The following is a 24,070-nucleotide window of genomic DNA, read 5'->3' as shown; positions in this document are numbered from 1 at the left end:
TGAGGCTCAGAGATTAACTTAATCTGAAGTCTAGGCTTTTAAGTTGCAAAGCTAAGAATGGAATTCTGGTTTTCTATATTAAATGACAGTATGCATTAAGTACTTAGTACAGGGCCTGTCATCTAGTAAATATTTCAGAGTTCCTGGGTCCTGTGTTGTTCCTGGACATTTCTTCTTTATTCTTAAAATTCCCATCTTTTTGAGCATTCTTTCTCTTAATATTTCTGTAGTTCATGCTTTTGTATCTACCCTTTTCACTTTAGAAAATAAAATTTTAGGCTGCATTAATTTGGTCTGTACAGGGATGATTATATGATGTATATTAGGGCAGATGTTCTTAAATACTGAACAATTAACACTTTATCAACTGGGAAATTCAAGGAACTCCTATTTCTGCTTTCCTCCCAATAGAATCATCAGAAACCAGATCCAAACATTTAACACACTTATTAGGGAAAAATAAAATCTAGTTAAGAAATATAAAATCTTTTATTAAATGAGAAAGTCATAGAAGTCTATGAGCATGGATGGTATTTAAAACATAATTTGATTATAAAAGTTGATAACGTGGATTAACTGTGACATACTTGGAAAGTATTTGTTAAATTTAAACCTGTTAAAATTTGTTGAAAGAAATGTAAAGCTGATGTAGCTAATGAATCAGTGGCTGAATTTCTTTTCCTCTCACCTGAGCCTTAAGTGTCTGTGAGTTGAAAGCACTGACAGAAATCAAGGAAAAAGCTCCAGAAATTCCTCGAAAATGAAATTAAATGGTGACCTCCTGGTATTTGCTAACGTGCTTTTGATTCTTGTTGTCTTCTCTTGTTAGTCTGACTTTATTCCTTTACTCCCGCTGCCAGTTTAGCTCAGTGTTCCTCTTGTGAGCCAGACAACTTGAGATTTGCTTTTGAAACTTTTTGATCACTACCTCTCTAAAATCTGTATGTCACTTTTTATTTGACCTGTCGTGTTCCACGTATGCTATAGCTTCACATTGTACGACTTTCAGTTAACTAGAATTCTAAAAATAGCTTTTATGTGGTCTGTGGAAATAATTTGCCTTAAAATAATTATGGCAGGAAAAATAAGTAGTTATTGGTTTGTATACGAGCACTGCACTTCAGTTTATAAGTTAAGGGATAAGTATATCTATATACTATACAGAGTACTACAGAGAAACTTTTCAGAACTGCTTTACTGTTAGTAATTATCATATTTATTTATTTTTAATTAATTAATTATTTTTTGGCTGTGTTGGGTCTTCGTTGCTGTGCGTGGGCTTTCGCTAGTTGTGGTGAGCGGGCTTCTCATTGTCGTGGCTTCTCTTGTTGCGGAGCACGGGCTCTAGGCGCGCAGGCTTCAGTAGTTGTGGCACGTGGGCTCAGTAGTTGTGGCTTGTGGGCTCTAGAGCTCAGGCTCAGTAGTAGTGACGCACGGGCTTAGTTGCTCTGTGGCATGTGGGATCTTCCCGGACCAGGGCTCGAACCCGTGTCCCTTGCATTGGCAGGCAGATTCTTAACCACTGCGCCATCAGGGAAGTCCCCAGTAATTATCATATTTAAAATAAGATTCAATCTGTGTCAGGAACACATTGTTATAAAATAAAGCTTAAGGAGCTATTTTTTCCCTCCCTTGTCATTTTAATAAAATGTGCAATAGAATGGAAAGTAGTAAAACAAAGTATCTTAGGGAGCTATTTTTGGTTGTTATCCTCTATTTGAAAATTCAAGGTAAATTTATAGTTTAAACCCCATTAATTTAGGCTCAAATAAATTTCTGAGGTAAGGTAGACTCATGAGATCTCAAGTCACAAGTTTTTTGAAAGATGTTTTGTTAATTAGAGGTAACTTGGAACATGTTTTTAGTGTTTCAAGTTATGCTTGGATGCTTAGAACAGCCAATAAAAAATTATTTAACTCATAGTAGCCGCATTATTTTATAATAGGTCATTTATATTATGGGTTGAATCAACTTCTGTGCACAGATTTTAAAACTTAACTATTATTTATTCATTATTTTCTTTGGGACAGTGTTCTGTGGTGTGAGAAGGGATTGTTGTAGCACTTGAATCAAACGTGATATACTGTATATAATTATCAGAACTCATAAACCAGTCACTTAAGATCTGTGTATTTAATTGTATGTAAATTATACCTCAATTAAAGGAAAACAAAACACATTTTAACATGTTTACTTGAAGGAGGGGGAATGGGGAAAGACTGTCCAGTGTATATCAGATCTCCTGTAGCTATGGTGGCATCCAACCTAGGCAAGATAGTACCATGCATGCATTTCTTACTCTCTCCTTATTGCATGTGCAGGAGCCACTGATGTGGGGAAAGAGGCTTTTTTTCCTTTTGGAGTTATATTTTACATATGTTCTTAAGTTAAATAGAAAGGCAAATTGATATAGTAAAGATTTTAAAGAGTTAAAGATTCTGTTGGGTTTTGATGTTCTTTAGAAGGGTTAGGTTATTCAACAAGTCATTGTCATTGAAAACCAACCAAATAGCGGTGGGCTCTTAAGATCTAGGGTTATACCATTTGTTCAGTTCATAGACATCACTGTGTTCTAGGCATTGTTCATATATTAAATCATTTAATCTTTATAACAACCCTATATGATAGGTACTTTTATTAGCCCACTCTACTTATTATTCAAAATAATATCCAGTAAGTGCAAGTTAAGTCTATTCTGTATTAGAAGTCATATATATATATATATATATATATATTTCCCCCCCCCCCCCAGTTATTCCTATTTGGTTTAAATTGTCTAAAAAAGTATGTCATAAAAATTTTAATGGGAAGCAAAAAAGTCATATGTTAGAAAGGTTTTATTTATTGACATAATTCTTGGCATGAGAAATGTTTGCCTCAAAATTGAGCATTCATAAGTTGCTGACATCAGTTTTGGAAATACCAGTAGATTTTTGTATTGTCTTTTAGAAGTTTTTTAGTTTTAATGTGTGATTAGTAAATTACTTTCATTTGAATCTGCTTCCTTTGAAAATTTTATATTTTTATTATTGATTTGGAAGTATAGAAAATCTTAATCTTTCGAGGCAGAATGGTACAAAAAGCTTGGGCTTTAGAGTTACGTACATAATGGGTTTGAATTGTAACTAACTACTTGCTGGCTTTGGGACCAATCTTTTTGACCCTCAATTTCATCATCTATGAAGTGGTAATGTTACTTCATAGGATTGTTAGGATTAAATGAGAATGTATTTGGCATACTGTCTGGGACGTGTTCTCTGTTTTTCTGATTTATGGTGGATGCCAAAGTGTTGGGTAAAATCTCAAACTGTATGAATAAGGAAGTTGGGAGTCTGAGGAAAAATGAAACCTTAAGAAGGCTAAATTCCTAGATTCTGTTTAAAGGAAAGATTGGATTGTTGCTCTGCAAGAAACTCACATGTTGATCCTGGCCTTTGACTCCTTATCTGTCTGATTGAATTGAACTTCTGTCACAGCATCCTTAAAACCAGACCTAATCTTCTGTCAGTCCTGCCACCTTCTCCATAAAGCTTTGTGTGTGAGCTATACTGGACTGCTCGCTTTTTCTGAATATTTTATTTTTTTCCATATATCTGCTCTACCCTCTGAAATGTTGTAATTGTTCTTGTTTCTTCTTCTGTTTACTGGTGTATGACCTATTTCTTAAGGATTATCTAACATACTACCTACTTTGTGAAGCTGTATCTCTGCCTCTACAGAATTAATCCCTCTTTCTCTAGCTCTTAAAATATCTTGATCTTATGTATATATAATGGGGCCTTTGGCATAGTTGTATGTCTGTGTGTCTGTCTTCCCTGATAGAATAGGAACTCCTAGAGTGCTGTAATCTTTGCTTACTTAGTCTTACGTTCTCAGTGCCCCTTGCACAATGTTCAATGTGTTTTTGAATGTTCAAAATGTGTTTGGACATTATTATTAGTTGCTGACATCAGTTTTGGAAATCTGTAAATTCAGCCAGCCTCCTCCTAATTAAGTAAATAAAGGAGGGGGCTGACTGAATTTACTTTAATGAGTATATAACATCCCCAGTTATGTGTAGTTACTGATAAGTAGTTTTCTTAAGTAAGTTAACCAAGCCCTTTGCAACCTTATTTACTTTATTAGTATTCATAATACAAGGATAAATTTGAGTTTTGAGTTTAGTCCTTGTTAAAATGACTGCATTTCAAGGGGCTTTATATTTCTATGCTTTTCTTTCTTTCTTTCTTTCTTTTTTAATTTATTGAAGTATAGTTGGTTTACAGTGTTTCAGGAGTACAGCAAAGTGATTCGGTTTTATATATATATGATTATAAGAATATATATATTCTTTTCCATTATAGGTTATTCAAGGTATTGAATATGATTCCCTGTGCTGTGCAGTAGGTTCTTGTTGTTTATCTATTTTGTATATAGTAGTGTGTATCTGTTAATCCCAAATGCCTAATTTATCCCTCCCCCTACTTCTATGCTTTTCTATAAGGCTAGGCTCTTACTAGCATTCTCACAGAAATTAATGGTTAGGTAAGTTAGTAGTAATAAAATTTTTTTTACATAAAAAATTTTCTGTTGCATTGCTCAGAAAAACTTGGCATTATTTCAATTTATATTTTTTACTAAAATGTATTTATAATTTTTTAGGTAGGAATTCCAGATTTGTGGTAGCTGCCACTGCTTTGGGTTTCCTACTGCTGCCTCATTTTTTTCTGACTGTTATTTCCCATTTTCTTATGTTTCTACTCTATAAGACAGAGTTAAAAAGTAAAGATGCTTCATTTTCAGGAATTGTACTGCTTTAGGCTTGATTTGAGCCTCTTTTCTGGTTTGTGTGTGTGTGTGAGTGGATACAATATGCTAAAACATTTTGATAATTGAATAAGAGCTACATTTTTAAGTGGGGCTACTTTCTTATGTGAGAATAATAGATGACAGCTAATATTCGTGATGTTAAAAATGTTAATCCTAACAGTTTTCTTTTGGAGTCTTTATAGTAGAAGAACCCTTTGAGGTTGAGGGTGAATTTATGTATTCTTAAAGTGACAAAAATTGTTCCTGGCCCATAGTAAAAGCTATTTAAGTCTTAGATACTTTTATTATTATACTTTTTTTTTTTTAAAGAAATTCAGCATTTTAAAAAACTACATACAAAGCTGATTGTAAGTCATACAGGGCAAGACAATATTTTGTCAAGACACTTAGTAAATAGATTTGGAGATAATTATAAAGCAAACATAATTTTTAAAACCCGTTATAGAAATAGTACAGGTGCATCATACCAAAAATAGAGAACACAAAACAAGCAAAAATGAGAAAAAATATATACTCCTACCATCTAGAGATTATTACTTTTAGTACTTTAGTTTGTAATCTTTTTGTCTACATATTTTAATTTAATTAAGTATACAGGTATACTGTATATGTTTTCTTTTATCAAAATGGTGTGACACTGTACCTTCTCTCTTGAAACCTTTTTTTCAGTCAATAATGTCTACTATTCCATTTCTGTAAATTTTCATCTCAGCCAATCCTCGGATCATATTAAAATTTCTAAAAAATGTCCTTGATGGCTGGTTTGTCTAAAACAGTAACCAGAACAGGATTGTACCAGTGAACTTGACTGTTAGAACACTTATGTCTTTCTAAATCAAGGATAGCTACCCATCCCTCCCCTCCTCACCTTTTAAAATGATATTTGACTTTTTAAAAAGATAATTTGAAAGAGACTGCATCATGTCCTGCAGACCTTTTGAATTTGTCCAGTTTATGCTCATAATGTCATTTAGCTTGTTCTATCTCATGTAGTGTCTGTAAGTTAAAATTTATATCTCTAAGTGCTCGGTGGATTCGCAGGTTGAAGATGATTTGGCTATCATAGATGATGCTGTGTTCTTCATATTGCAGCACATCAAAAGTTATGTGATCTCTACTTAACTTTCTTGGTAATGCTGAGATTGACCACTGAAATTGGGTGATGACAGTTTTTTCTGCCCATTATTAAATTATGTTTGTCTTCTTACATTAGAAGATACTTTGTGTGGTGTTACTTTGGCTCTGTACGAAAGTTCAGTTCCTCATTATCCACTCACCTATTGGTTTAGCACCATTTGTTGATCCTTGCCTAAATCAATACTTTTATTAGGGCTTGCAAAGTTTGATTTTTCTAATTCTGTCTTTTTATGTTTATTAACTGGTGTTTTCTGTTGCGTTTGCTTTATGAAATGGAGTTATTTGCTTGCCCTGAAATAGAGTTCCTACAGGAAAAGTAGGATAAATCCTTAATCTCCCCCTTCACCAATTTCAAAGTAAAGAACTATTCCAATAGCCACTTTTATCAAAAGTTATAAATGAAAATAATTTTTTGTTTAGTTGCTCTAACTTTTTCTGTTTTGAGTATCTTTATAGACTCACGGATTTTCATTTTATTCAGGATTCTTTAATTTACTACTATTTAAATTTTTTCTTTGATACTCAGTTTGTCACACATTTAGCGATTGTGATATCCTTCATGCTAGCTTCTATGTCTGTTTGATATAGACCACTAATCTCTGTATGCCTTCCTGCTTTTTGGCACAGAAAGATATCCCAGGCTCATCTTGTACCTTCCCTGCCCCAGATCTGACATCAACCAGTTTTCCAAGGAGTTGGTACCTTTTCGTGTATTATGATATTAAGGATGAAATCGGGTTCTAGAAGTGTTTACTACTGCTAAGGTGACATACTTTTAGGCCATTTCTTTGAAAAGACCTAAACAATATAGAGTTCTACAAACATGAGTTCACATTAATATTTTCAGTTATTACTTGAGTTCTTGATTTTATAATGGTATCTCTTTTCTCTTACAGTAATAATCATGAATCTTCAAGTCATTAACATAACTTCATTGTTTTTTCCTATAATATAAGGAAAAAATTTGAAGATATCAATACTGATATTATTAGAAATAAACTGTTGGAAGAAGTTTAAAATTTCTTTGTAGCTCTCTTTCTTCTTAGAATACTTCCTGCCCAGAAGTACAGTAAAATTAGTGTCCAAATAACCCTTGAAATAAATCCTTTCTCCTGGTTACCAATTTGATATTTAATCAGATTTATTTGTTTCAATGTGTGCTTCCCTCTTTCCCCTCCCCTTCTCTATGAAGCAGCCATTTTTGTTAAAGTTTCTCAGTTATCAGTGTGTGTGTGTGTGTGTGTGTGTGTGTGTGCGTTGGAGGGTTCAAATTCAAAAATATGTGTAAATATTTCTTTTATAAAATATTCTTTTTATACAAAAGGTAACATACTATATACTCTGTTGTGCACATTTTTTTCTTAAAATATTCTGTAGATCTGTCCAAGCAGTACTAGTAATCATAAAGGTAGAACATATAGTAATATAATCTTTTCTTAAATTATAATGATATATCAAAATGAAAGCTTTTAGTAATTTAATAGTTATTTTTAGATTGAAAATAATACTGAAAAAAGCTCAGTAGTGTGAATGCAGCAGAAATAAAGAAAAAAGATCTTTAAAAGGGCACTGGATTTGGTGAATTTTGAATTGTATTTGGAAGATGAATGGGTCCAAGTAGGTGGGCATAGAGCTTTAGAGATGGTCTTGAGTGGCTTAAGGCAGATTAGCTTGGCTGGTTTCTGTGTCAGAAAATCATGAGATTAGAGAGGATTGATAGAGCTCAAGAAATGAGAGCTAGTATGATGGACAAAATGCATAGAAATTTAGATTATTGGTGCTTTTTTATGGTTAATCTGATACAAATTTTTGAGGTAGAAGTTTGTTTTATGCAACTGTAGTATATAACATAAGTTAATAGAATGGGCATGCTAAATATTGATTACCTTGTTTGGAAATGAGAATAAGTTTCTACCTCAGTTCAGCATTATCAAGTCATAAATACCAAGGGCTAGAAGAGATCATAGTGGTCTTCTCAACCTATTGTGTAGAATAGGAAAGGTTGAGTTGTCCAATTTATACAACTGTTTAGAGGCATAGCCAGTTCTTAAATCTGACTTTCTAACTCTTAATTGTATCTCCTTTTCTCTATACTGTAGTACCTTTTCCAAACATGAAAAATGAGAAGTTGTACAGCTGTTTTTTGTTTTGTTTTTATTTTGAGTTGGGTTTTGTCCCGATACTTTAGGACTGTAAATATGGAAGTTACCTTTTACCTTAGGTGCATTTTAAATATACTGAGTAGAAGGATTTAAAAATTGTTTTGTCATATAATTGTTTTGAGGATCTTTTTTGGGGTCAATGTATTTACCTGTATTTCTTAATTACACATGATGGCTTATAAGTAAATACATTTGACAATCTTTTATTAGCGTAGCTTGTAGTGGGGAAAGCTTCTTTTTATAATCAGCTAATGTTTTAAAACATGTACATGTAGTTTGCATTGTTGTGTATTTCAATCAGCTAATGTTTTAAAATGTATACATGTAATGTGCATTGTTGCATATTTCCTTAACTTAAGTACTCAGATATTTATCCAAACATTATTGCTATGGGGTTTCCTGCAGAAAGACTTGAAGGCGTATACAGGAACAATATTGATGATGTAGTAAGGTAAGAACTCTTTAATTTTCTGTTTCAAATATTGATGTATATTCGTGTTGTATTTTCATTTAGAAAAGATTTCTAAACCACAGAAAAAGATGTACCTTGTGATGTAAACTTTATTTTTATTATGTTGGTGACCTGTAACTGCTTTTTTCTTGCTTCACGTACCTACTCGGCCTCAATGCGATAAAACTCATTTGATAAGAACTGACCTTTTACATAATCAGGTGTATGTGATATGATTTCATGGACTCCATAAAATGCCCCTCACCAGTTTAATGTCTGGATTCCATTACAGTATGATTTTTGTCTTTTATTTCACAATTGGGTATTATCCTTAAAATCCTGAGTGGATTTATTCACTTAAATATTTATTTATGCTAAGGTGTAGGTACCTGGTACCATGTAATTTTACATAGAGCAGTTTATAATGGGGCATAAGTGTACCAAGGACCTGAAGAAGTATTTGGTACAGGGGATCTAGAAAGGAGTTGCTGGGCATACCAAAGCCTAAGTGTTTGCTTTACAATTTTGCATAATTTTCTAAGTGTAATTATCATTCAGTTCTGAACAGTAGTTCTCAAGGCTCATTTAAATAATTTTAAATACATTTATGACCTAAGAGTACATAATATATTTTATGAGAGAAGGAATTTTTGTCTGCTGTGTAAATAGTCAATATGTTTTCTAATTTCAGAGCAAAAAATATGTGTATAAATAAATTAACTGTAAAATGTCAGTAGGAACTTTAATTGGCTTTTAAAAGTTAAAATTTTGGATTATTCCCTGTACTCTCAGAAGTGTCTTTTTTGGAGACTTTCAATTTAAATATTTGGTGGTTATGAGAATTAAATGTTATAATGCACAGGAAAACACTTTGTAAAGCTTTTTGCAGATGTAGAATCCTTTTTAAATAGTTGTCTTAGTATATAAGACTATCTGTACTCTTACATGAGCTAGCCATAGTTGTTTTACTAAGTGGTTAATTTTTAGCAAGTTGCTTTGAGCCAGAGTATATTTACATTTTTGCAGTATTGAGTTGTATCCAATTGGATTTTTGTAATGTTGTGTTCAGAATTAAATTTCAGTATCTACAAAAAACTCCCAGAGTTCTTTGTAGTTTCTGTTACGGTTATAGATGGTACATGAGGCTGTCAGAGGAACTATTTAAGAACTTGAAAATAGGAAATGAATTTGCCTTCTCATAGTTGGGCAGGACACAGTGGAAGAATGTTTAATATCGCAGATCCATGGGAGCAACAGCTTGATATGGCTTAGTCAGTGATAATACCCATCTACAGAAAATGCAGTGAATGATAGAAAAAAGAATAAGAGAAGTAAAGTTTGACTCAAGAGATGGGGAATCTGGGAAATGAGCAGTGCAGTCATCAAACATGTGTTTGCTGCTATGGTGCAGGAATGTTTATCAGGCCTCTTTATGGCCTAGATGAAACATCTCTGAAGTCTGTCTACTTCACATTACTATAATTCTGTATTCAACCAAGTCAGATTAATACTTATACTGAAAAGGAGTATGAGTACTCTGAGCAGAGGACACGTTTTCTGATCTCTGTAAGGATATCCTTGTGATAAATTAATCTGGTGTGCTAGTTTTTACATTGTTCTCTTCTGAATGTGAATTAGTCTCTTTTGACTGAATTTACTGAGGCTGATTGATCATGTTTCAGGTTACTGATAAAGTCCAGTTTCTGGTTCTATACGTATGATTATCAGATCTTAGGTTGTAATAACGTCATCAAGCAACTACTGTGCTGGGAAGTATTTTGATCTGTCATCTTCTGACTTCATAACCTCTGACTTTATGCCTCTGAATTAAGATTCACACATTTAGCTTGTAATCAGGAACAAAGGTTGAAGTTTATTCTATCTTCTTTAAAGTTTATTTTATCTAGCTTTTGACTTTTTCAAATGTCACTCTTGAAAAAAGTTTTATGTGTATGGATCGTTATTTAGCCAGTGATTACTTTAGCCAACTGATCTTGTCACCCCAGTGATAATGGTAATAGCACATAAAAATGAAAAATTATCAACTGAATATAATAGCTATGCTGTGCTTGTTTTGTTTTTGTTTGTTTGTTTTGGATTGGTGGATAAATGGCCAGTAAGGCTTTGTTGGCCTCAGTTACCCGCCCCCCTTAGTTTATGAGAAAGGATGAACAGTGACCAGGAAGGAAGATGTAGTTTTTCCTATGAAGTAAATGAAAATAAATAATTCCTAAGTAGATTGTGTGTTAGGATTAACCTCTCCATGGAAATGACTGTCTCTAGTACTTAAATAATTGATTTCCTTGAATGGCTTACACTATATTGGAGACACTAGTACTAATCAGTAATGATTCCTTTTTGGTTCAAAGATGATAACATCTCAGTGAAAAATGTCTTTATTTTCTTATATCTTTCCTGTTAACAAAAAGAAAACATTGGGATTTAGACATTGGGATGTCTAAAGAATATTTAAAATTACCTTTTCTTCTCTAATTCCATATTTTTCCTATGATTTTCCCCCCAAGCAGGAAATATTGTACAGAATTCAGACTTGGTTGTTGCTGTATGTCATTGCTTTGAGTAAAATAAAATCAAATTACAAATATCTTCATGCTTAAATTATTTAACCATTTAGGGATATGGTTTATTATAGCAACGTGAGATTTTATACTTGAGGTACTCAAAGTAATACTTCTGTGACAAATATTTAACTTCTCCTTTCGAGGTTACCTCCTGGGATCAGGAATTTAATGTAAAAAATAAAAAGAGAGAGGTGAAAAAGTGATCCAAGTTGAAATTTTTTACTATCTTAACTGCAAATGTTTTCTTTAATAAGCGATCAGAATTGACAGGGCAGGACAGGGTCATTTCATAGAAGGGAAGTTGAAGAACTAGCTCTTCCCAGATTTTTTTTTCTTCTTAATACTGCCTTCTCTCCCCTTTTTTTCTTGCCACTAAACTCTTGCTGTGACCAGCTGGTAATATGAAACAATGTTTTATTCAGGTGATTGATTATTCTGTGATATGTATATTAATCTTGTGTGTGTGTCTGTATTAATCTTATCCCTCAGGCTAATATTGAAGTTATCTAATTTACATGTTATCTGGTATAAATCTAGGCAATCTTTAACAAATTGATGCTTCGTATGTTTAACCGACATAGCTTGAGAACTGTTCTGTACCTAATAAATCAGGAAAGTTTAGGTTTAATAGAGGTGGACTGGCTTTTTTACTGCAGAACCTTTAATGTGCTATTACTCATTGTAAATCTCCCAAGAATGAAATTTTAATATGTTGCTTTCCTTTTTTTTTCTTTTCTTTCCATTTCTCTTCCTCTCCCTCCTTTCCCCCTTCTCTCTCTCTTTTCTTTTGTAGTATAGTAAATAGCATCTCTCTAGTGCTAATAGTGTTCCATGGAGCACAATTTGGAAAATGTTGAAAATGAAAAAAGATGTATATAACAATATTTTCCTCTAGTTTGTCAGTAGGAAATAATTTACTTCCTCCTCTTTTATTGGAAAGATTTTAGATGTGGGAAGATTTCTGTATTATGAGGAAATGCTTAGAGCTCAGTCTCCTGATATATAGTGATTTTTGAAAAAAGCCTTTATTCATTGTCTGGTATACTATCAGCTTTTTTACCCATATATAAGCAGCTGTATTATAGATTCAAAAGTCCATCTTCCCCTTTCCTGTTTTATATGTTTTCTTCCCAAAGAAAATTTTCAAATATTCTTCTCTTAATCACATGCTGATCTCTCAATCAACCTTAATTGTATGTTGATTTTCAATAAAAAAGGAGGTGTTTGTCATCTCAACATTACCATTATTGGTTATTCAGTTAAAAAGAGTTGAAAAGAGATTATTTAGAGGAAAGCTTCAAAATAATTTAGAGGAAAGGATATCAATTCCCTCTCCCTTTCCAACAGCTTTCGACTTCTTCCCTCATATTGCCTCTCTGTTTCCTGCTTCCTTTTTTTTATTGAGGTGTAAATCCCATAACATAAAATTAACCACTTTAAAGTATACAATTCACTTACATTTAGTAGCCTCACAATGTTTTGTAACCACCACTTCTGTCAAGTTCCAAAACATTTTTTATCACCCCAGAAGAAAACCCTGTCCCCATTTGCTGCCTCCCATTTCTTTTGTTAGTCTTATTCTTTACAAATAGTGGAGCCATGAAGGATTTGACAATGATTAAATTATCTGCACCAATTCAATTTTTGATATTTTAATAATAGGTAACATTTATTTACATTTATTATGTACATGTGTTACTGTTGTATAAGCAGTTTACATGTGTCATCTTATTAAATTGCTACAGTAAACCGATCCCCATTTCATAGATGGTTTAAAAGAAGCTAACTTCCCCAAGTGCCACAGCTGGTAAGAACTGAGGCTGAGGATTGAGTCCAGGTCTGTCAGATTCCAAAGCTGATTTCCTTAATAACCATAGAATCCTGTATATCAGAGGACAAAAACTGGAAACTCTTGGGCTCATCTAGCTTGTTGATATCCGTTGTTTGGCCTAATACAGTGTTGGTCCCCACACAGTGTGGGAAATCATCAAAGAAAATCGTTTCTGGTATTATACCAGACATTTCTTTAGGATTTGAGTCTCCAGATTGAAAAGACCTATATAGTGCCAAGCACAATAAATGAAAACAGGCCAATACCAGGCAAATTATTTTGAAATTAAAAATACCAAGAATAATGAGAATTTCTCAAAAGCTTTCAGGATCATTTAGAAAGGATTAGGAATATCAGTGGCATCTAACTTCTCAGCAGTAGAATTAAAGATAGAAGATGGAGGAACAGCACTTCAAATGTTCTGCAGTCAGCCTAGAATTCCGTATCTAGCCAAACCATCAATCAAGTGCAAGAGTAGGAAAAAAAAGACACTCAAGGACTAAAAAAAATTTGTCCTTGTAACATATCTTAGGAGATTACTAGAAGATGTGCCCTAGCAAAACAGGGAAATAAACCATGAAAGAAAAGAAAAGGGCTTCTATAAACAGGGAATACAACTCAGAAACAACAAAGGAAAGTCCCAGGGTGACTACGGTGCCACAAAGCTGAAGAGCAACCAGTAGTGATTAGAGCAGTAGGACAGAGGGCTTCAGGGAAATAAATTATAGGTGGATATTGAAATATTTGGGAGAAAATATAATAGATTCTTAGGAAATTAGGTGAGTTAGAAACAGGAAGCAATTTAAATTTAATATCTGTTGGTTTATTTAACCCAAAATTGTGATGTTGCCATTTGAAGGGGATTAAGAGAAGTGAAATATTTGTGTTGGGGGTACTACTGGTTTTGTAAGCCTCCTCTAACATGGCAGACAATATGTAGGTAATTGATAAATCTACAAGAAGCATTATTATGTATATTATATAGAAATGCTGAATTAAATACCAGGAAAAGGAATTCCAGTACTTTAGGGTAGTTGCTTTGGGGGGAAAAATATGGGTTTGAGGATGAAAAGAGATGGAGATGAGTAATTTTTTTTTATTGTGGTATAATATATATAAGGTAACTTCATTTTAACCATTTTTAAGTGTACAGTTTCAGTAACATTAAGTATATTCACATCCTTGTGCAACTATCACCACTATCCATCTCTAAAACTATTTTATCATTCCATACTGAAATGTTGTACTCTTTAAACAGTAACTCCCCATTCCCCCTACTCCCAGCCCCTGGAAACCACTGTTCTATTTTCTGTTTCTGTATGTTTGACCATTCTAGGTACCTTACATAAGTGGAGTCATTTAATATTTATCTTTTTGTGACTCATTTCACTTAGTGTAGTGTCTTTAAGGTTAACCCATATTGTGGTATGTGTCATTGTATGTATATACCACAATCTGTTTATCCATTCATCTGTTGATGGACACTTGGGTTGCTTCCACCTTTTGACTATTGTAGATAATGTTGGTATGAACATGGGTGTACCAGTACGTGTTCAAGTCTCTGCTTTGAATTTGTTTAGCTATACACCCAGAAGTGGAATTGCTGGGTCAAATGGTCATTCCATGCTTACTTTTTCGAGGAACTATCATATTGTTTTCTACTGTGGCTGTATCATTTTACATTCCTACCAGCAATGTACAGATGTTCCAATTTCTCCACATGCTCGTTGCCAACACTGATATTTTCTGGGCTTTCTGGGTTTTTTTTGTTTGTTTGGTTGGTTTTTTTGGATGATAGCCATCCTAATGGGTGTAAAGTGGTATCTCATTGTGGTTTTGATTTGCATTTCCTTAATGATAAATGATGTTAAGCATCTTTTTATGTGCTTATTGACCATTTGTATATCTTCTTTGGAGATATATCTATTTAGGTCCTTTGCCTGTTTATGAATTGGATGGTTTGTTTTTCTGTTGTTGAGTTTTATATATTCTGGATATTAATCCTTTATTAGATATGTGATTTGCAAATATTTTCTTCCATCCTATGGGTTGCCTTTTTACTATGTTGCTTTTGTCCTTTGATACATAAAAGTTTCAAATTTTGATGCAGTTCAGTGTATCTGTTTTTTGTTGCCTGTGTCTTTGGTGTTGCATCCAAGAAATCATTGCTAAATCCAATGTCATGAGCTTTCCCCCTGTCTTTCTTTTAAGAGTTTTATAGTTTTAGGTCTTTAATTTAGGTCTTTGATCAATTTTGAGTTAATTTTTGTATATGATGTAAGATAAAAGTCCAACTTAATGCTTTGGCAAGTGGATATCCACTTTTCCCAGCACCATTTATTGAAAAGACTCTCCTTTCTCTATTCAATAATTTTGGCACACTAGTCAAAAATCATTTGACCATGTATACAAGGTTTTATTTCTGAGCTCTCTATTCTATTCCATTGGTGTATGTCTGTCTTTATGCCAGTACCATACATTGTAGCTTTGTACAAAGTAAATTTTGAAATAGGAATTGTGAGTCCTACAACGTTGTTCTTCTATTTCAAGGTTGTTTTGGCCAGTTAGGGTCCTGTGAGAGTCCATGTGAGTTTTAGGATGGAATTTTCTATTCATGCAAAAGAAAATAGTTGTTGAGATTTTGATAGGAATTGCATTAATCTATAGATTGCATAGTATGGTATTGAAATCTTAACGATATCAAGTCTTCTAATCCAGGAACATGCGATATCTTTCTGTTTATTTAGGTCTTCTTTAATTTTTTTTCAACAGTGTTTTGTAGCTTTTTGTGTACAAGTATTTCACCTCCTTGCTTAAGATAATTCGTAGATATTTTATTCTTTTTGATGCTATCGTAAATAGAATTGTTTTCTTAATTTTCCTTTTTGGATTGTTCATTGTTATTGTATAAAAATGCAACTGATTTTTGCATGTTAATTTTGTATGCTGCTACTTTGCTGAATTTGTTTATTCTAACAATTTTTTTTGTGGCATCTTAAAAGTTTTCTATATATAAGATCATGTCATCTGCAAACATAATTTTACTTCTTTCTTTCTAATTTGGATGCCTTTTTTTCTTCTTCTTGCCTAATTACTCTGGCTTGAACATTCAGTACTATGTTTGAATGGAAGTGGCGAAAACAGGCCTCCTGCCTTGTTATTTACTTTAGAGGAAAAACTTTGTCTTTTACCATAGCATATCATATTAGCTGTGGAGTGTTGTTTTTTTTTTTTTTTTTAATAGACTTTATTTTTTAGAGCCATATTACATTCGCAGCTATACTGAGCAGAAGGTACAGAGATTTCCCATATACCCCTTGCTATTCATGCATAGCTTCCTCGTTATCGATGTCCCCAACCAGAGGGGTACATTTGTTAAAATTGATGAACCTACATTGACACATCTTTATCATGCGAAGTCCATAGTTTACATTAGGGCTTCCTCTTGATATTGTACAGTCTGTGGGTATGGACAAATTTATCATTATAAATATATATCCACTATTATAGTATCATACAGAGTAGCTTTACTGCCCTAAAAGTGGTCTGTGCTTTGCCTATTCATCCCTCTTTCTCCCCAGCCTCTGGCAACCACTGATGTTTTTACAGTCTCCACTGTAAAACTTCTGTTTGACTTTTCCAGAATTTAGTATAGGTAGAATTATCCAGTATGTAGCATACAAAAACTCTCTTCCTATTCAATATGGCAGTATATGAAAACTCCACAGCACACTGTGTGCAACTACTTTGGGAAGACAGTTGGTGGTTTCTTACAAAACCACACCTACTCCATACAATCAAGCAATGCACCCCTTTGGCTGTTTACCCAAAGGAGTTGAAGACTAATGTTCACACAGAAAGACTTAGTGTTCATCCTTTTCATGGATGTCATACTTCTTAAATGTCTGGCTCCCAAAAGAAGAAAAGGGAAAAAAAAATAGGCTCTGGATCTCTAAATCCCCTGGAAGCCATTTCAGTTGTTGGGGATTGCAGCAATGGCAGCCTGCTTCTGTGTCTGCACATCCATAATTGTAATCAGAAGCAGCAGTCAAGGATCAAGACACAGATCTCTGATATTTGGAGGACAAGTCCCACAAGCTCCATCAGGCTACTCTAGGAATACATCCATGGCTGCCTGCTGGGAGGGGATGAGGGGTGGATAGCTGCTACTGCACCAAGAGTTGAAATTGAAATTAATTGTGATTTACTGTCCAGGCCTTCTCCTGGAAGGTGCAAGCTTTTGAATAGACTCCAGAGTTCCAAAATAGTTACATCAGACAGATTATGCCAGTACAATTTTTGTCTAGGTGGGGAGATGCATTCCTAGTGCTTCCTATTCTGCCATCTTCCCTCAAGTAATTTTTTATTACAAACTTTTTATATCTTTTGGAATATATATGTTTATATATTATTTTGACAAAAATAATTTTAAAAATTTTGCGCTTTGGAAGCTTATTTAGAACTATCTCATAGGAATTCTTTGAGGAAAGGAAAGACTTAAAAAATAAGACAGTGTTTATTCTCACAACTGTCTTTAATGAATTCAGATTTTATATATATCTGAAATTATTTGAAATAAGGTATAGAAATTAGAAAGATTTGAATTCTAGATTTTTTAAGTTTTGAGGATATTACCTCTCTGCTCTTGTCTAAGTTCTTATTCTCAACTTTCCAAGTATCCACAGTTAAATTTTCCCATTTCCCTTTGGAAAGTGCTGTTTTCTTGCTTTTTTCTGCCTTTCCATTGTATCAAACTTATAAGGCAATGAGCCAATTGTGGGCATGAAATCCTTGGGAGGAGAGAGGAGGAAGTGGGAGGGGCAGTCATGCTGAATGTTTCCCTAAGTAATATTCAAGTTCTTTGAGAGAACTTACCCTCCCTCCTTTAAAAAAAATGCTGTGATGTTTTCTTTTAAATAGCTTGTTTATTCTCCTGCCTGTCTCACTGTTGCCCGCAGTGCTAGATAAGAAATTACAGTAAAGTTCAAATATTAAAGGGAGCACACAAAAAAGTATGTGTATGATTTCACCAACCCTCATTAAAAAAAAAATAAATAAACTATAGGAAAATAAAAGAAAGAAGTCAGGGTTCTTGGTTGCACATGACAAAAAGTAACTCTAATTAGCTTAATTAGAAGACAATTTTTTGAAAAATATTAGATAGCTCATAGCTAGAGAACCAGGCTTTGAAGATTTTCAGAAGCTAAGAGAAGCAGGGCATAGTCAAGAGGTTATAATAAGAGTATCCTATGCTGAGGACATTGCTGCTTGGATATTTGCTGTCCCAGATACTGCCACCATGACTGGATATTGGTGACTGTGCTCATAAACTTTAAGTTCCTCTGGAGATCTCTCTGAATAATCTCTGACTCCTCCGCACCTTGCTCTCAATACCTGGGATTCAGTGTTCAGAACACGAGGACCTAACTGATCTTAGACCTTGTACATGTGATGCGAGAAAGATGCGGAAGGGCGTATTTGCTTCTCATCTCTTGAAATTCTCCAAAATGGAATGGTTTTGGATGCTCAGCAGCCTAGAGATAGCAAATAATCCCCTACAGATTTCTCCTATTTTACACGTCCCATCCTCAGACCCTCTTCCCAAAGATATCTACAATTAAAAGTTTCACATATTCTTTAAAAAATTGTTTTCATCTTATACTCACTTCTTAAAGAATTACAAATGAGAACATACTGCATATTCTTTTTTCATTTAACATACTTAGGAATTTTCCATATTGGTGTGGAGATATAATTGATTCTTTTATTGGTTGTCTTTTATTCCATTTTATGATCATACCGTAATAAACAGCCCACCCAGATACATTTTTTAGGGTATTTCCAGTTATTGCTATTGAAAATAGTGCTCTAATGAAAAGCTTCACACATTTATCTTGGTGTCCTTTTGCAAGTACTTATAATCCTTAAGGTAAATTCTTTGCAGTGGGTCCAGTGGGTCCATGGTTTAAACTAAAAAATGGTATCATTTTATATTCTCACAAACATGTGTGAGTCTTTCCCCTCTCACAATCTTGGTGAACTGAATATTATCAAACTGAAAACTTTTTACTATTTGTTGTAATTTGATTTTTGATTGCATTTCTTTTCGAGGTTAAACAACTTGGTGATCTTTATTGGTCTTAACAAATTTTTCCTTGGTTTGTTTGTGTATACTACCCTATTATTATTATTTTTCTTAATGATTTTTATGAACTTTTTGAAAATTAGCAAATTAGTGGTACCATTTTTTCAGACCATTTTTATAATGCTATGCCACTCTTGCCATTTGAATTTTACAACTACAAGATTCAGATGAAGCAGTGATAAAGAGCTTGGTGGATTATTTCTGTTTTGAATTATTTATTGTTAGCTGTCTGCTCTACTAATATGTATAATCATGGAATATCAGAGATTTTTGTTGATAGCTGTTTGTTAAGAAATGTTCTTTAAGAGATAGCCTTGCTTAAATTGCAAATAAAAAATGCTTTTAATCCAGAGAAATATCATGCACCCATCAGTCTTGAGTTATTGAATCAGAGCAATATTCTCTTGGACAGAGAAGATAGAAGTGAAAAGGAGATTTAGGAGTTCCTGCTTTTTTTCTACCTCTAGCATTATACAGCTGTCTAATTCACGGAATTCTACCTTATTTATTGTTCTTTTTTTAGTCTAAACATTGCCCCGCACTTCAAGCCTTTTCTTTTGTCTTTACCATTTTTATGTTCCTTTATATATGCTACTCTTTTATATTCATCTATAACTATTTCCCTCCTTTTTTCTGGAGATATGTATTTATTTGTTTGTTTATTTTTAAAATAACGTTGTGGGTAAATTCTCTGCAGCTATGTTTATTGGTCTTAGATAATTTCTGTTTTTCCTCTTTTGTCTTTTTTAAACTAGAGTCATTTGTAATTGTTTATACAGAATTTTAGTTTTTAAAGCCTCTCTATGGTCTTTCCTTTTAGATATTGAGTTATGAATTCATAGCCTGTTATTTAAATGAAGCTTTTGAAATCCGTTTTACTGATCTGTATCATATCTAACTATGCCAGTATTTCCTTCCTTGTCTGACGTAAATTCTAAAATTATATGAACACTTTCTCCCTGTTTCCTGGCATTTCCACTCAAACTTGTTCCTCATTCTTGGTTAGAAATATGTCCAAATTGTAGTTCCCTTCTTTATTTTATTAGTCTACTGATAAAAGAAAATTAATAAAAAAAATCAAGAATTTGTTAGAAAATTGCATATAGTTGAAAATATCTTTTTCAGTGGATATTTTGACAGCTGTGAAGTCCCCAGTTATTACTGTATCTTTCTTCTGTTTCAATTTTATTCTCTATCCCAAGAATATACCCATTTCTGTTTCCTTTCTAAGAAGCATGTGCATTGTATTCCAGTGGATTTTTTCATAGATACATCTTTTAGACTTATGCTATCCAATATGGTAGCCACTAGCCACATGTAGCTAATTATGATTAAATTAACATTAATTAAAAATAAGTTTACTCATTCATTTTCCTTTGCACCAGTCACATTTCAAGTGCTCAGTAGCTACATGTGGCTAGTGTCTACTGTGTTGGACAGCACAGATATAGAACATTTCCATCATTGTGGAAAGTTCTATTGGACTACTATTCTAGACAGTGCCATTTTGCTTTTCATTCTAAAAAGTTCTAATTCCTCAAGATGATGTGCTCCTTCTATTGCTATGTCTGCTATTAATCAAAATAAATTTGAGATTTTTTGAGGTGGGTTGCATTTTACAAATTGATGCTTATAATCATATTAGTCTTAAAAACCAATTTTTTAAGGTATAATTTATATGCAACATGTACCTTTTTTAAGTGTGCACTTCATTGAGTTTTGACATATATACGCCCATGTAAACATCACCACAATCAAGATTTAGAACATTTCTATTACCATAAAAAGTTTCTTAATGCCCCTTTGCAATCAGTCCCCAGCCCTGGTTCCAGGTAATCTCTAAATTTGTCTTCTCTCACTGTAGATAAGTTTTGCCTGTTCTAGAATTTTATATAAATGTAGTCATATAGTATGTACTGTTTTGTGTCTGGCTTTTTTCTTTTAGCGTAATAGTTTTGAAATTCATCCCTGTTGTTGCTGTTATTAGTAATTTGGTTCTTTTTATTGCTGAGTGGTATTCCATTTTATGGATATGATATAATTTATTTATCCATTCCCCTGTGATGGACATTCGGGTTGTTTTCAGTTTGGGTCTATTATGAACAAAGCTGCTATGAGTATTCATGGACAAGACTTTTGTGGACATATATTTTCATTTCTGTTGGCTACCTATGAGTAGAATTGCTGGGTCATATAATATAGATCAATGGAACAAAATAGAGATTCCAGAAAAACTCACATATACATTAATTGACAAAGGCTTATTAACAAATGAAGCTGGAACAACTGTAAGTCAGTATGAAAAGTAAAATGAGCCTTTCTCATCATACAGGCTTACCTCATTTTGTTATGCTTCACTTTATTGCACTTCACAAATACCGCATTTTTTTTAATAGATGCTTTTTTTTAATAGATGCTTTTTTTAATAGATTTTTTTTAACACTTAATAGACTATAGTATAGTACAAACATAACTTTTATATATGCACTGGGATACCAGAAATTTCATGTGATTTGCTTTGTTGCTATATCTGCTTTATTGTAGTCGTCCAGAACCAAACTCAAAAATATCTCTGAGGTATGCCTGTACACATAAATTAACTTAAAATGGATTATAGATGGAAACATAAAAGAAAATGTGAAACTATAAAACTTCTAGATAAAAACACCAAAGAAGAAAATCTTTGTGACTTTTTGTTTAGTCAAAGATTTCTTAGTACATACAAAATTAACCGTATAAGAAAAAATTGACAAAGTGAACTTCATCAACATTAAATACTTCTATTTTTTGAAAGACACCATTAGTGAATAAAAAAGCAGCCACAGTCTGGGAGGAATATTTGCAGTGCATATATCTGATAAAGGACTTGAATTCAACACCGTATAAAGATGCTGTTACAAATTCATAAGAGGACAACCCCATAAAGGGCAAAAGATCTGAACAGAAACTTTTTAAAAGAAGATTTATAAATGATCAATAAGCATATGAAAAATTCAAAATCATCAGGAAAATGAAAATTAAAATGCAGTGAGATCCTATTTCATATTTACTGGGATGGCTAAAACTTAAAGGGCTAATGGGTTGGCAAGGATGTAGATCAACTGGAACTCTCATCCATGTAAAAGCACAAAACGATACAACTTCTTCAGAGAAATGTTTGGCGGTTTCTTATTCATAATATTTTTAATAGCCTTCTGAATTTTTTTCAGTGGGTTATAGGTTACTTACTACACTGTTTATTTCTTTTCCTTCTAATTTTATACCTCTTTAGATAGAATAGATTTTCTTTAGTTCTGGGGATTACTATCTTTCACCTGAATATAATATAAAGCTCTTATTTTTGCTCTTCTATTTAACTTGAGATAATGTAGGAGGAAGTACTACTGTGCAGGCAAGAGTGAAAAGTACATTTTCAACAAGATACTTACTTTCCTTGTGTCGGATATATGACTGATTTTAATTCTGACAACCTGAAGATGACTAGAAGAAAATAGTCAAGGACTAGAATATTTGCAGTTTGCCTGTGTTAATGGGATTAAGGCAGATATAATTTATGTGTTAAAAAGAAAAACAACAATCCAATTTCATGTTTTAGTAGTAGCAGTAGCAATTGTAGGTATGTTAGGGTTCTAAGGGCAAATGTTGATTCAACATGGATACAGCAGATGAATTAAAAATGCTTACCAAATAGTGCCTCACCTACAGAAAAATGTAGCAAATAAGTAATTATTTTTCTTTTTAGCCTATTTCTGGATTAGTAAGAGCAATCTAGTGTTCTTAGGCTATTTTCTGAATGGTATACCTTGAAAGGGGGTTTGCTGATGGGTTTTTCTCAAGCTGCTAGGAGCAATCGTTATTATGATTGTGGTTGTTCCTACTTGGAGTTTTGTTACCAGTGTATCCACAGTAGTGCTTGTCACATTGCAGGTGTTCAATAAATATTTGTTGGATGAATTTTTATCAGTTCCCAGCTCTAATAATATAGACTTTAATATCAGTAAGTACTGGCACCAAGCAGAAATATACCATTTCACCTTTAAAAAACAGAATGACTCTCAGGCCTTACAGTAAGACTTCAATTTAATGCAGTGGAATACATTTAGTTTGTCAACATAAAGCCTTTCGGTGAAAAGAAGGATTGGTTAGCTATTGAAACGTGGAAAAAGCACTGCCAAGAGAAAGGAAGCCTTGGCCAATGAACTTTAGATATTTTTGGCAAAACCATTCCTTTTGTGGAGATGGAAACATCAGAATATCTTAGTCTATTAAAAATTGCTTCATTTAACTAACTTCTCTTGTTTGATTCCGCATTTATTCAGCAACATTCTGATTTCAGTTCTCAGGTCTGCTTATGGTGAGATATGGTCATAAAGATATGAATAATTTAGTTCTTATGGCAGTTGGATTTTTCAATAAATTAGTATATTGCCATTATGATCATTATGATATTTATACATCAGTCATATGATATGGGTTTTAATTTGTCCCTGGGGGGGAAAAAAGAACACCACTCAATATGCTGACAGGATCAAGTCTAACCCTGAAAGGTAGAGGGTCAGACTCTGGACCACCAGTAACTTCACCAAAGTAACAACTGAGTTTCTTATGCCTTCTAAGAGTTAGTATAAAGCTTATCTTGCAACCTAGATTCTTTCTCCTCTATTGGAATGAGTTCAGTAGCATGGTGTTAATGTATAGAGCATCTAGATTGAGTTTTGCATTTGATTTATGTAGTCTTGTCTTGCTTCTTCAGAGTTGAACATTGCATAGTATATTAATTTGTAGAGTGTGACAACTTGTGTAGCAAGTATATGTAAACATTTATATGTACTATATTTCATGAAGAAATATTATGAAGGTCAGTTTTGAACTTGCTTTGTAATCACTGACTTTTTTTTTTTTTTGGCTGAGTTGAGTCTTTGTTGCTGCATGCAGGCTTTCTCTAGTTGTAGC

General features: G+C 33.2%; 1 protein-coding gene across 2 annotated transcripts in view; it reads left to right on the top strand.

Moving 5' to 3' along the window:
* Nucleotides 1–24,070, top strand: part of PTEN (phosphatase and tensin homolog) — an 86,668-nt gene that overhangs the window by 17,214 nt on the left and 45,384 nt on the right. For both annotated transcript variants that reach the window (XM_061174512.1, XM_061174595.1), the window contains one exon: nt 8,475–8,559. In XM_061174512.1, coding sequence (XP_061030495.1) covers nt 8,475–8,559 — 85 coding nt within the window. The remainder of the gene's footprint in view (nt 1–8,474; nt 8,560–24,070) is intronic.

Source organism: Eubalaena glacialis, chromosome 1 (genome assembly GCF_028564815.1).
Source record: "Eubalaena glacialis isolate mEubGla1 chromosome 1, mEubGla1.1.hap2.+ XY, whole genome shotgun sequence".
In the NCBI taxonomy this organism is placed as follows: Eukaryota; Metazoa; Chordata; class Mammalia; order Artiodactyla; family Balaenidae; genus Eubalaena; species Eubalaena glacialis.
This window is presented reverse-complemented; position numbering and strand designations above follow the sequence as displayed.